The 15,348-nt window shown below is 36.2% G+C and overlaps 1 protein-coding gene across 3 annotated transcripts in view; it reads right to left on the bottom strand.

Moving 5' to 3' along the window:
• Window positions 1–9,573: 9,573 nt before the first annotated feature.
• Window positions 9,574–15,348, bottom strand: part of LOC141429161 (extracellular serine/threonine protein CG31145) — a 73,952-nt gene continuing 68,177 nt past the window's right edge. For all 3 annotated transcript variants that reach the window (XM_074089405.1, XM_074089406.1, XM_074089407.1), the window contains exons 9-12: window positions 14,407–14,487; window positions 13,678–13,790; window positions 13,086–13,226; window positions 9,574–12,340 (exon numbers count right to left, since the gene is read on the bottom strand). In XM_074089405.1, the coding sequence (XP_073945506.1) occupies window positions 12,142–12,340; window positions 13,086–13,226; window positions 13,678–13,790; window positions 14,407–14,487 (534 nt within the window). In that variant the 3' untranslated portion in view covers window positions 9,574–12,141. The remainder of the gene's footprint in view (window positions 12,341–13,085; window positions 13,227–13,677; window positions 13,791–14,406; window positions 14,488–15,348) is intronic.

Consider the following 15,348-nt stretch of genomic DNA (forward strand, 5'->3'; position numbering starts at 1 on the left):
TTCCCTGGGGGGTCGCGACCCACAATGAAAAGCACTGGTTTAAGAAATACTAACTGCAATGTACATAAATAAATACCCTGAGGTTCCGTCCCAACAAACATTTTAGTCGTATTTGTGTAAGTTATGCGACTCATAATGCTTATAAACATCGTTTAGAAGTAAATTTAGCGTGTAATATGACTATGGGTCTCTATCATTATACAACTTGTAGTCGTATATAGAAATCGTATAAACTTCTATACGACTGTTTTATATCACCAATACACAACTTTTAGTCGTATAACTAGTGCTGTCGTCTTAATAAACGTCTATAATGACTTTTACACCGGTATTTATCGTATTAGAGCCGCGAAAAACTACTATTACGTGACGATCGTGTAAGAGTAATATATTGCACTCTTATAAATTTAAGTCAATTTGTAGTCGTATATAGACATCGTATAGACTTCTATACGACCGTTTATATGACTGTTACACAACTTTTAGTTGTATAACTAGTGCTGTCGTCGTAATAACGTCTATATGACTTTTACACCGGTATTTATCGTATTAGAGCCGCGAAAACTACTATTACGTGAGGATCGCATAAGAGTAATATATTGCACTCTTATAAAATGTTAGTCGATTTTTAGTCGTATATTGACATCGTATAGACTTCTATGCGACGTTTTATATGACATTTACACAACTTTTAGCGTATAACCGGAGATGTTGGCTTAGTAAAGTCTATACGACTTTAACACCAACATTTTATATGTGTTATAGTCATAAAGAACTACTTTTACGTGACGATCGTGTAAAAGTCATAAATTGCACTCTTATTACGATTTTGTAGTCCAATATGAACATTCGCATAAACTTCTATACGACTGTTTTACATGACTATTATACAACTTTTAGTGGTAACCAGTTGTCATCTTGTATACGTCTATACGTCTTTTACACTAACATTTGTCGTATTAGATTCCCGGGACTTACTATTTTACGTGCGATGTATAAAAGTGATAAATTAGGTACACTTTTTTTTAAGATTATAGCCGATTTGAACACTTTTATGCTACTATTTTTAGTATATAACTTTAGTGACACCTCTGTAAAGTTGATAATAATATTTTGAAATTTATAAAATTTCACCTAACCCTAATTTCGTTAAAATGGCTGACAAAAGAAAAAGTTCACAGAATGCAAAGCGTTTAGACATTGTATTACGGTTGTATCTTAAACCCCTAAGACGTTTAAAGTAATTATTAAAACGTTCATTAAAAACATTGAAAAGAATATAGCTAATTTTACAGAATTTATAAGGCGCGTTCATTATATGAGAAGACTAGGGCATTATTACTCGATAGCGTTATTTCCCAACAGATAAATGTACTTACTTAGTCGTACGTGAGTTTCGAAGATGTCACAAGAAGATAACTAAAATATAAAAAATGGCTGTTCTACTTTGCTATGATAAAGTAATTGTCCGTCGCAGTTTTTTAAGTTTGGAATTTACTACATTTATCTGATAACTTTACAACAGAACCCATATTAAAGTTCAAAATAAACACTTTTATTCGATAAAATGCGGTAAAACAGCGGTAATAAACACAAAAACTCCATGAACATTGGTTATGACACCATTTTCACGATTTCTATACGGACCACTACACGAAAAATACAGTGACTTATAGGACTGCTTACGTGACTTTATACATAGATTCGTATAAAATGGGAATTTTCTCAATAATATCGATGTGATAAACGACGTGTTTACGACCAGCTTATACACCAAAAAGTCAAATTGGCACGTGTACACCTGTTAAATACCCTGAGTTCCGTATACCTACGTATAAGCTTGACCGCACTCTTGGCAGATAGGGGCACTTCACGTTACGTTACCTCTCCTTTACCCTGAGCTTCAATTATTAACTCGTTCCATGATTCAACAAAATATAGTATATACTCGTAGGTTTATTTCAAACATTTTACCAACTATTCTAAGTTATCTATCAACGAGATAAAGACAATATCGCCTAGGTTTCAGCAAGGAATGCAGTAAAACTGCGTATTGGTTGTCCATACAGCGCTCCACCTGATTTATGCACATTCGGCTCGCGTTTGGGCACCTATTGCCTATTGTTTCGGTGATTTATCACCCCTGTCGGTATTGGAGTCGTAGGCACAACAATTCACTTGGACACAGCGCCCAATGATGGTCACACAGCGGAGAACGGCACAGAAGAACTTACGACGCTTCAGGGATGCCAAAGACGAGGCATAACTTAAGTGCATAATACTTTGGTGGACCATTAAGTTAAGGCACTGTAAAGTGCCTGATATAAACCAGGAATTGAGACAATAAAGAAATTGGCGTGAATACGAGTAAGTATGGAAACATCACGGTACTTCCTGCTACCACTTTGTCTGTCATAAAAGCACCGGTGATTCCTCAAATATTATAGGTAATCAACATTCAGTCGAAGATCTAATAGTAACATTAAAAGCTGAGGGAAAATATAATTTTAAGAGAATGTACCTATGTAGGAAAAACTGATACATCGACACTATTCACCCTTTTGATTAAGCAATTACGATTACGATTATTTTACCACCACCATTACGGTTATTTTAATTGTTGATATGGATAATAGTTGATTGTTCGACCTCCATTTTTTTTTGTTTAAATTAGCACAATTCAAATAATTAGCTCTCATGCCGATGCTATTTCGTATAAAAGTCTGTTCTAACTTACTGAACACTTCGGTCAGTTGTGACGTGGTATTGTCTGCTTATGCTTTATGCGGATAACAAATGAGCTATGCGCTGGAGTTGACTTTGTAAAGGCTCTCGTTTATCACGCGCATTGAAATACTTATTAATTATTTTTTTGGAGTTGATATTGGAAGGTTCGTTAAGGATAAATGGTTTGTAATGCGAATGTTGAATCCTTTTTATTCCTAAGCATTAGTAAATAAGATTTTGTATAAAATAACTATTGACTATATTTGCATTGTTATCTTAGTTACATAGTTCTTCGTACCAAAGAAGAGGCTTACAAGATTTAAGACATCGACGTACCTACGAGCATAACAAGTGAAATAAACACTAGTAAAAATAAAAGCACATGTGTATCATTTAAAAGCTGTCCCAAAGTGGCGTTTATTATCTGAAAAATATCCATTCTAATATAGATAATACAAAAATCGAGGAAAATATACTTAAAAATAATAAAAATCGTGCATCAAGAGTCTTGATGCAATGCAAATGCTTCATTCAAGACTTTCATTTTGATTCAAGACCATGTTTAGACTGATCATGATTATTATATTTATTCATAAAGAGAACTGAAACGTAACGACTAATAAACACTGACGGTTTGGGTCGAAAAGTTCTCAAAAGAAGAGCGTGGATTGTCAAACGCAACGGACCAAGGAGATGAATAGAGTGAATAGATGACCTGTTTAAAGCCACAGATTCACAGTGGATGCAGGTCTCTTCCAACCGAAGTAACTGGATGTCTATGGGGAGGCCTATGTCCAACAGTAGGCGTCCTACTACTGATATGATGATGATGAATAAACACTAGATCACACAATAGTACATTGTGTCTTAAGGGCGGTAAATAAGGAATAATGAAAGAGACTCTATTAGAAGCCCGAAGTCGTGGATTGAGGGCGTTAATGAGTCGATGTTCGTAATTCTAGTACCGCCCGTGCGACATACAATGTTTTTCATCACATTTGCGAGTATTGGCGATACCTTAGGCTGCGCTCTTGGTAGCCCCCCCCCCCCGCAACACGCGCCTGACGTGCGTGTGCAGGTGGCCCAGCGCGTGCAGCATCATTAGTACAGACATTGACTCATTTACCGACCACGGGTTACATGACAAGCACATTAAGGTCGAGGGTTTTATTTGGGGTTTGCAACCAAGGTAGCCTGCATGTTACGACACTGTTTACGAGCAAGTGTGATGAAAAATACTTACTGGCTCAGTTACATTGGTCGATAGGGTCCGCATGCGGGGTGCGGTAGATTTCTGAAACGCATGCCGTAGGACTCGCATTCGGGGAATCGTCTTCATTGGTCGATGATAGGGCGAGCATGCGGGGTGCGGTAGATTTCCAACGCATGCCGTAGGGCCCGCACTCGGGGAATCGTCTTCATTGGTCGATGATAGGGCCCGCATGCGGGGTGCGGTAGATTTATGTAACGCATGCCGTAGAGCCTGCATTCGGGGAATCGTCTTCATTGATCGATGATAGGGCCAACATGCGGGGTGCGGTAGATTTCCAACGCATGCCGTAGGGCCCGCACTCGGAGAATCGTCTTCATTGGTCGATGATAGGGCCCGCATGCGGGGTGCGGTAGATTTCTGTAACGCATGCCGTAGGGCCCGCATTCGGGGAATTGTCTTTATTGGTCGATGATAGGGCCAGCATGCGGGGTGCGGTAGATTTCCAACGCATGCCGTACGGCCCGCATTCGGGGAACCGCGTTCATTGGTTTTAACGCTGTATGTCGACCGAGTTATCGACTTATGAGTTTCACTACTCGTTATACCGCACGCTGCATATCGACCGAGTTATCAACCAATGTAACTGAGCCATACTAGGTCCGAATAAAAACTATTTGTAGGTACGTAAAGTCGAGGTCATACATCTAGATAGTTTTCTATACAAGTTGTTACAGTATCCAAGAGCGCTATTATTGTTATCAAAACTATCTGGTAGCTACACGCGTCCCGGGCAGCCGCAGAGCTGTCGAACTGTTCACTATCCTGAAACAACTTCGAAAGAGTTGGGAGAATTACACGTAATACGAGTGGGCATACAGTAGATTAATGAACCTTCTTCAAATGATTTATAAAAAGGATTACAAGGATCAAAACGCAATTTCCCTATAAATGAAGATAATAGACATTATAGCGAACTGAGACGTCACCTATTGACAGATTAAGGATGATTTGCTCTTGTTAAAGCAATAACTATTATTATTATTATTTTATTTTGACATACTGTTTCTTGGGATTAATTGGATTGTGCAAGGATTTTAATTTAATTATGTATAAGAATTAATGTAATTACTTTAGATCCTACATAATATAGTCGTTAAGATAAATTGTATGTCGTATTGACATGTTACAGAGAAACGTATATATAAGTCATAAAACACACAATAAACACTTTGATTTTGACTTTAAAAATTAAATCTGGTTCTCGTGGCTAAAATGAGATTAGTTTATTTTATTTTATTAATAGCGAGTTTTTATAGTACTCAAAATCTTTTGTTAAGAGTTAAATAATGTTTAATGCAAATTATAATTTAGAAGAACTACACTGACGAGCTTAAATAAAGGGTTTTTACCTCAACTCGACAGTGTTTTAAAATGACACTAATTAAATAATTTATTGAATCAGGCGTTACTTTGCGAGTTCATATCAATGAACTAAAATAATTTCCTTGCTCACCGCGACCTTTAGGTTAAGTCGCTGAGCAAGGAAATTATTTTGTTCATGACACTAATTAAGTTTTTTTTTAATATAACGAAGTTGCTTAACCTAAACAAGTGGAATAAGTTTTTTTTGAGTGAGTGATTTTGAGTAAAATTTAATGACGGCACTTATTTAAGCTTTGAAACCTCTTTCGAAATTTATAATGTATATTCCGTTCATTTAGTAAAGTAGAAATACTGAACCTTTTAAAGCGATTCCGACTTTTAATTCCCAGTCTGCGATTATAAACGCTCATTATGTAAATGAAATTGATTAAAAATTAATTAAAATTGAGTTGTTCCTAATCAGCAAAGGGAGTCAAAATTAACTGTTAGTAAATTGTACCTTTAAACTGTGTAAGACTGTAGACATATTGGATGATAAAAAATATGGTCGGAGAAAAGTAACCACGTAACAGCTTAGAACCTTTTTGTACGTTAATGTCACAACCAATGCATGCCAAAGAGATTATCGTTAATTATTATTAACCTTCTAACCGACAATATTTTCATTCGTACGTGCCCGTATCGTTACCTACACCGATGACATTTTGTCTTAATTACAAGACTACGGCGTTAGTGGCAGGACATTGGGTGTCTTATATATGTATATCAGACTACGGTGGACAAAAGATTAATTCTCAATATATTTATTCAACTGGATGGCAAACGAGCAAGTGGGTCTCCTAATGGTAAGAGATCACCACCGCCCATAAACATCTGCAACACCAGGGGTAAAAAAACCGGCCAAGAGCGTGTCGGACACGCCCAAAATAGGGTTCTGTAGCAATTACGAAAAAATGAAGTAATATTTTTCTAAGGATTTCGTATTTTGTACGGAATATTCAAAGTTTAGGTATATTTTATACCTTAGGCTGCTATTGAAGAGTAAAACTACTAATAATTCTCAAGAAAACTTAACCGTTATAGTTTTTCTTGTAAGTTTGATATACTTACTACCATCCTGAATTTTCCCAAATTTTTCCACCCACCGGATTAGATTTTAGAGGGGGGTGGGGAACGCTCGATTTTAATAAAAATTTGCACTTTAAAGTTGAATAATTTGCAAACTAATCACTGAATCAAAAAATCGTTTTAGCAACCCCCTAATGGTTTTAAGAGACCTATCCAACGAGACCCCACAGTATAAGATTGGATGAAAAAAAAAACACCCCACATGACGTCTATGGGAGGTACTCTAAAAAAAATTTTTTTTTTCATTTTTGTATGTACTATTTTGTCGGCATAGTTTACATATATATTCGTGCAAAATTACAGCTTTCTAGAACTGATAGTCCCTGAGCAAAGCCGCGGACGGACAGACAGACAGAAAGACAGACATGGCGAAACTATAAGGGTTCCGTTTTTACCATTTTGGCTACGGAACCCTAAAAAGGGGGGGGATGGGTATATTATAAAAAGAAAACCCTTAACCGACACATTTTATGATGTGGACTAGAAATACGTTTGGATTTTGTTAGTTTAAATATAAAAAATAAAATATCTACGAACCAGAAGACAAAGTGTTGACAGGTCCACTATGTGGACTGACGGCATCATGAGAGTTGCGGATAACCAGTGGATGTGAAGTGGCGAGTTGTCGTTCATTGTGATTTTCTAAAGGAGAGGCCTTTGTTCAACAGGCTCAGCAGTGGCCGCGTACATAGCTGATGATGATGATGTTGATTAAATAAAATATCATGCGATATGTTTTTACACGGTAATATTTCTATTCCTCTTCTTATTTAGTTCTGTGTTGGTGAAATGTGCTCTTATCTATGATCCACGACCGAGCCTGTCATCTTCCACGTTGATTCCCCCTCGTCTAGATGACGCCTCAATTATTAAAATAATCATTTTAATTTTACTTCCAAGGCACTTCTGAGGGCCACGTTTATTCTTTGTAACGAAATCGGATTTGTTTTGTAAGGGGTTTATTAAAAGGTAACGGGATATTTAAATAGATACTTAATGCGGAGTCGCTTAGGTGCTTAGCCGTCATTATTTCTCGTCTACGTCTCATTTTATAATATTCTCGTGCGTTTAAAAAGTAGGATAATCTCTGATACTACGAAGCTCTACGAAGTCTACGCCGTAGATGGGTTTCGTAGCACTTCTACTATGTGGGTTTATTCTTAAGCGCAAACGCGTATTTTTAATCTGGATTTCCATATAAGCTGATTTTTATTTCTCATTTGCATGAATTTTAAGAAAAGCAAAGCATATGATGTTTGTGAACATTGTGCTTATTTTATTATAAAGAGTGTGAGCACTAGGTAGGTATTTAACTGCAAGAGTCATACATAGATAAAAACAACAAAGCTTATATATTTCTGACTCTTAAGTTTAACGTCTAGAAGTCACCAAGTTATATGCATAAGTATGCCTTTCAAGTTGATAAAAATAAGTTTCATCATTAAAAAAAATTCGGGAGACACAGCGGAACTGGTCTTGCTATGATTTTTTTTATATTTAATGAGTTCCATCAAGCTGCATTTGTCATAGTACGGTATAAATATATCCCCAATTAAACTCCAAAAGTACATACCTTCTACATTTTGTTATTCCACGTGTGTTGGCTTGCGGCGGAAACTCTTTATGTGAATATACAATTTGAGAGATTGTGGCTCGGGACGGGAATGACAATATCCTACGGCGGGAACTATATCACGTTTCCACAGTATAAACCAGTAACCAATCAACAAACAATGCGCCGAATATGCTTACTCCCGTGCCCGCTCGCTTTCTCTAGCTATCCACGCTATTACCCGTTCACCCGTATAATACTGGACGAGTTTTTCCTGTTGTGATGTGACAACGTATGGACAGCGGGCGCTTGTATGAATGTAAATTTGGGGCCTTGTTTTATAGATTAGCTACTGAGTTTATACTGTGACATATCAATATCACTAGGTACTCGAACTTTGACTTTTTTATTGAGTGCTTTAGCTTATTGATATATAAGGCTGTTAAAACAGAGTTCCTACTCGTAGTAGATTTTCGCTATCTTAGGTATGTGTACCTATCTAACTTTTTATTACTACCTATAAGACAAGTAATTAAGTGAAAAAAATTGAGCAAATGTTTAGATGTAGGTATATTTGGCAATCAAACATAAACTTCCTGGAATGTTCTTCATGGAATGTTCCATTTCCATGACATAGTGATAAGTAGACCAATGTTCTGTAGCATATCTTATCTACAAATTTCTCATGCAATAAATTCAATAAACGCTAATTTCAAAATATATTCGATAACTTTATTGCATTGTTAAAATGTTTAATAAACAACAAAAGAGGCTTGAAGCCATAAAATGTTATAGCAAATAGGTATCCTAATATTTTCGTACTATTCATATTCCTGTTTTTATGGGGGACGACATATCTTTGTGTTTCTCCACTTTTATGCGACCTTTACGGGACATCGTCAAGTACACTGACCCGCGAAATTCGTTTAGCCTCCAGTTTTACGAGTTTCTTTTCCTTTATTACAAATGCAATACTGATACTATTATCAGATTTTTTTTTGTACACCTACAGTGCCTACTGTAATACCTACCTATATGTCTATCTACGTCAAGGTTTCATTGATTTTGAAAAAGATTTCTTACATTTTTTAAGGGATTGCACTAGGGTACAGTTGAATTATGTATACTTAAAACAAATGCGCATTTATGCTAAATCCAACGAAAAAATATTTACTTAAAGAATTTATACCTACCATAGTTATAATTACCAAAATTAAAAAAAAAAAAACAAATCGAAAATTCACACAGCATGGCGGCACCCTTTGCATATAACTTTTCAAGATGACACTGTTACCAATTTGCAGAATGGCAGAATCCACTTCACAGCCAATTGGCATAATTTTCTAATATTCCAAGTACCTAGCTAGATATTTAGATTATTACTAATTAATTGATGATGATTCAGCAATAGAATTAGCAAGAAACAATCAAAGTCGTGCTATTGTTTATTTCCAAGTAATTGTCTAGCTAAATTTCAAACAATCAAGGTACTTACGCAAAATTGTATTCTCCATCTTTTCGCTTCTCGTGGTTGTTATTTAAAGGATCATTGAAAAAGAAAACAATATCGTCAAATCATTTCAATTTTAATTTATAAACCTTCAACAGAAACACGCTTCGAAAGCATTATAATTATGTTTCCATACCTACTTACAACATTTTACTCATTAAACAATGTAGGTACATCTTTGGCAAGTCGACTTTTCTTTCATACACTCATGTTCTTACAACGAAATAAGTAAGTAAAACTTACACCTAACACAGCAGCACTTAAAATTATTTAATAAATACAGATATACTATAGCGACTGCCAGCGTTATACGTTAGGTAATTATTGATACTATATAATTTCAATTATTTTATTATTTGCTTTAACGTTTTTGTTATGCAAGGGATACACTTGCACTTAAATATATCCATGTGTAACGGTTCTAATACAAAACAAATATGTACAACCGTTTGAAATGGTTTAAACGTAATCGGGACCCCTTATTCAATCAATTACAAGTTCCAAAGCTGAAAGCTTAATATATGCATGTAACTATTTAGTGGCACCTAAAATTAATACATTGCTTAGAAACCAAGAATCCAAAGTTAGAATAAAAACATCTTATAAGCTTTTAAGGCATCATTTGCCGCTTTCAATCAAATCATTACCTTCTAAGATAGCACCAATGATTCGTAATTATTTAAAAATATCAATAAATATGGAAACCCAAAGATGATGACCAAATCTTTCCCTACATTGCTAACTATCGCGGAGAGAAGGTAACAATTTGATTAATCAAATTGAAATAAGCTTCTCGGTTACTTGACTTTAACTTGCTTTTGGAATGGTATATTTCTTAAGACATAAGCTGCCGATTATACCTTAGGAACAAAGAAGTCACACTTTGCATTGTATGTACAAACTCTACCTACTTATAAACTAGAGTCACTTCCATGTCTAACAATATAAGGTAACGAACGAATTAATGAAATATACATACATCGGGGTTTTCGGTGCGGGAATGTTTGATATTAGCCAAAGAGTAGGTATTGACATAAAAAAAACAGAATGTACTGTGGCAGGTTTCTTAATTAATTGCCAAACACAAAAACATAATAAGTATTACATACATGAAAAAGATCAGTCATTAAGATATGAACCCCTTCAGTTAAGTCCCTACTCGCGCCTATTACAACTACCGACGTAGAAAGTTCGTTCAGTTCAGTAAAATGGATATGTACAGAAAGAAGCCGTAGCTTAACTGTTACAGATATAGGAAAAACATTAATAAGTAGTTTATTGTGAAAATCGCGTCAACTACTATTACCGCAAGTAATTTTTAATGTTATTTTTATTTTTATCTCATAAGGCTTGGTAGTAAAGTTAAAATACCCCCTACATGAGTTTAAATAAAATTTTATCATAGTTTGTATACAACTCGCAGACAGGTAATTATTAATTAGGCATAATATGATTTTTTTCAGAATAACCTCTCTCTCTACTCTTTCGCAAATTATTCCCGCACCGAAAACCCCGGTGTATTTACATGAATTATATGTCGGTTTGGCCATTAATGTAGTGTTGTTAGACGCAGATGTGACGTAATTCTTACATTTAAGCCGCTCCTTACTCCAGAGCATCTTACTCTCTCGAGATCTACTCAACCGATTTTTTTTCTGTTATTCTTATTGAATTCGTTTAGGTACACTTAAGTAAGTTTAAAAAAAGTTAAGAAGCAAGTAAAGACGCTTTAAAATCTGTATGTATTATGCGCTCATATTTAGAAGACATAATTATGAAAAGACGATAAAAGTTTAAAAAACCGCATTGCTATTTCACTAAATTATTGTTTCAATATCTAGCCTCTAAATAAATAAAAATTATCTAAAAAAAACAAACATATAAATCAGTAAATATATCACACGCCACTCTGCAACTATGATATGTGTTTTCTTGAGCTTCCAGCTAGAGATTACGAAAACTAAAGGTAGCAAATAATCTTAAAACAATAAAACTACGTTACTACACTATTATTATGTACAGCGCATTGCATTACCACGTTTACCACAATAAAGCATCAGTAGGTCCCATTACTTGATAGTTCTCAAACTTGATTTAAAAATAAGAACTATCAAATTATAAACACCACGGCAACAAAGGGGCTCACTACCGGCCCCATCAATAATTTAGTTACAAAGAAAAAATATTTACAGCAAAATTAAGACATTACAAACACTTCTCATCAATACTGATTCCAATTTTACGTAAACTTCTATTGGTCTGTGTATTGTAAAAGTCGAAGGTATTTTTGGCATGTACAATGGCTTTTATAACTTAAACAGTGTCAGTGGAATGACTTCAAAACATGAATTTCACCCAATGTCATTTGGATTATCTTTGGCACTAAAAATCTTAAGTCTAAGTCTTCTGGGTAGACCAGACTGGTGGCCGTGACCGTCTTAGCTACAACCACGTTGCATTAGATATTATTATTTACAGGACCGCTTGTACAATTAAAACCCCACAAAGAGCAGGTCTAATATTATTAAATAGCGAGTCCTTAAAATCATCGTACATTTGTTTAGCTTTATCACACGCGATATCACTTATTAGTCCTTTGTCCATCACAGCCTTAGCATCTTTTGGCAGTTACAATGCTATTGCCATGTCGTCGAGTTCTTGTACGTTGGGGTTCTCGGATTGGTCGATGCATTTTCTGATGGCGTTTAGGATGATGATAACTCGCCGGTCGAGTGCCGCCAGGTGAGGCTCCCACAAGACAGGTGATACTGGATCTGAACTCATTGCATCACGGAGGGCTGCCGACAAAGGCTTGCCATTGTGAAACCTAAATAAAAAAATAACTGTTAATATTGAGCCGGCATTAAATCTTTAAAAATGTGTTGTTTATACGGCGTGTTTTTGACTATCACGCCCGATGGTAAGGAATGAAATGGTCTATAATGGAGTACCTAGTATTATAACCATTCACTTTTTAACAACAGCCACTTTGTATTGTTTATAGAACATAGATGCAGGCAGTGAATTCCACTCTTCAGGCCAAATAACAAAGTACAGGAAAATACCGAACGGACCGACTGACAAGAAACTACATGAAATAAGCAATGACTGAAAGAACTAACAAGAGGAGAAGGAACAAACTGGGAAGTAACTATGGGAAATAGGATTGGTATTAAGTAGTGGACTGAAAAAAATTAAAACAGTATTCTAAATAAGCGTTGAACTGACAACAAGTAAGGCCATTAGAGACAGAGAGAAGAGTTCACAAGAAAAAGCAAGTTTTTATACCAAATACGGGAAAATATCATCCAGCGTCAAAGCCAGAGGGACGGCATTGTTTTTAAGCGGAGGCATTTTTTTTTGCTCAAAGAGCCATAGTAACCTAATGGTTTCATTAAGCGGGGGATGGACGGTCCGACCGAGCTCGGGCTCGCACCTCAGGGATTTTCACTCACTCTGTTTGCAAAGAAATTCTATGGTGTGCGTTAAAGTCTAAACCCGCACTGGGCTCGCGTGGTAACTATAGCCCAAGCCTTCTTATTCTGAGAGAAAGACTATTATAATTGGATTACTTGAGTAAGGTGGCGAGTGTGGTGTGCCGCACGAGACAGCACTGCAGCAGCGGCGCGAGTATACTGAGCTCGTCGTGGTACGCTTTCCCGAAGGCACGCCCCTGGTCCAAGTGCAGGGGGAAAGTCTCGTTCCCGAACATTCTGTGACAATACCACCAAAAAGCTCATTCAAATAACAAAAACAAATTGATTTCTAACACATTCTAACTCCAAATAACCAGTGGCTCACGCTTGGCTTGGTTAGGCCTGGCTCTATACTACGATGTGCATAATTCGAACTTCATCTTTGCCGTACCGCTGACTCTAATTTTATTTAACACGAGTGTGTGAGGGCCGGTACGATACGAACTTCGATTTTCGAATTTCGTAGTAGCCCCCTGATCTATGAGACTATTTAGATAACGAAGTCATGCGAATGGTATACATTCTGCTTTGCGCCCCGCTATCGTAACATCTTGGGTATCTAATATCGAATACAGTATGTCTGACCAGTCTGACATAGAACTTTGCATCTTAATTTGCCAATACACACGTATTAAGCGACAAGTGGGAAAATGAAAGCTAACTAGATAAGAAATATTTCGGTACAAACTTGAATGTCTCGTAGTGATGGCGGTCCATATTGCCCGTAAGGAAATCAAAAATGGACATGTCCATGAGGTCAAGCAGCCGTCTCCCGCTGTCATACGGAGGTGTTGTTTTTACCTGACGAACAAAAATTTGGCCTCTTTAATAATTCATTGATTAGCTCAAGCATTTCTTTGTAACGGTCCATATTAATGAAGTACCTACAGACCATTACCTTACTAATCTTGTCGTAGCAGATATCTTGCTATTGTGGTAGCAAAGTAGAGAACTTGTTGGATATTGATCACGTCACACAACAATTTATGTACCTTTACCAATTAACCGTTAACCTTTGAACGATTGACAGGATATCAGAAACAAGAGTAACTAGACACTGCAATAACACAACACTAACACTAAAAGGACTGATAAATATATGTTAAATGTTCCAAAGATACAACTTTATAACAGTAATAATTACCATATCGGTCGGTATCGGTTGATGTGAACGTGTCTTTACAGACTTGTTATTAGTATGGTGTGCTACCCTACGTTTGACATTGACAATAAAAATGACGATGAAAATGCGGGTAGTTGTGCGCCGGTGTTAGTTTCGTCGGGTAGTCGCGCGAGCACAGCGATGGCGCGTTGCTCCTAGGCAAAAGGGCTACGATTTAGCCCAAAACATGTCGAGCTAAACTCAATTTAAGACGTGAGTTATCCGTTACAATATTATAATATGAGTAATAATTACCGTTATGCAGTAATCTGACTGCAGTTCCCACTGAGCTTTTCGCCGTTTATGGTAAGATCGCCTCCATGGATGCCGCCACACCTGTAATTTTACAATTTAGCAAAGTTATTGTATTTATTAGCCAAGAGCAAATAAATAATACTATTACTTCCGTTGAGCAAGTTGGCTACTCTCTAGATAAGTCCTCATAACATTGAACTATATTATTTTTACCTTGCTCATGAGCTACCATCGTGCATACATACGTCAGTGCGACACATATAAGTAACCATGCAGAATCTGCCCTCCTCCACTTCCATGTCAATGGACTCATAATGCAAAAGCCAAAGAGGCAATATACTTATATATTATTATGCGTCCCATAGATGCAGCTAACAAAAAATAATGATACACAAAATAAATCCTCGAAACTAGTTGAAGTCATTATTATGTAGGTCATTCAAAAGATAATATAATAATGAATAACGATAATCGTCGTAGCGGTGATACTTTTTGCGCTTATTCCGTCAGGCTTTACATAAATCGAATTTTGATCCACCACCAAAACAGAGAGCAAATTTTATTGTAACTTATGGGACCTACTTCCTATACTAATATCATAAATGCGAAAGTATAAGATTGTATGGAGATAATTTGAGACCCTGTAAATGACAAAGGAAAATTGCATAGTTCCCGAACGAATTCTTGGCAGAAGTCGCGGGCACAAGCTAGTAGATTATAATTGTTTAATAAACAGTACCTAAGCATGAAGGCATTTTAATGATCAAAACAAAACATGCTACTCGTAGGTACTAACAATCTTACCTAAAAGTGTTGTGTGTAAGACTATACCTAATGACATTGAAAAACATAACCCTCTTGTGGGCTCTAACGAAATCGAGTATTTAAGTACATATATCTATATTACTAGCGGATGGAATAGAAAATTATAGTGGAGAACAG

This window comes from Choristoneura fumiferana, chromosome 6, assembly GCF_025370935.1.
Source record: "Choristoneura fumiferana chromosome 6, NRCan_CFum_1, whole genome shotgun sequence".
In the NCBI taxonomy this organism is placed as follows: domain Eukaryota; kingdom Metazoa; phylum Arthropoda; class Insecta; order Lepidoptera; family Tortricidae; genus Choristoneura; species Choristoneura fumiferana.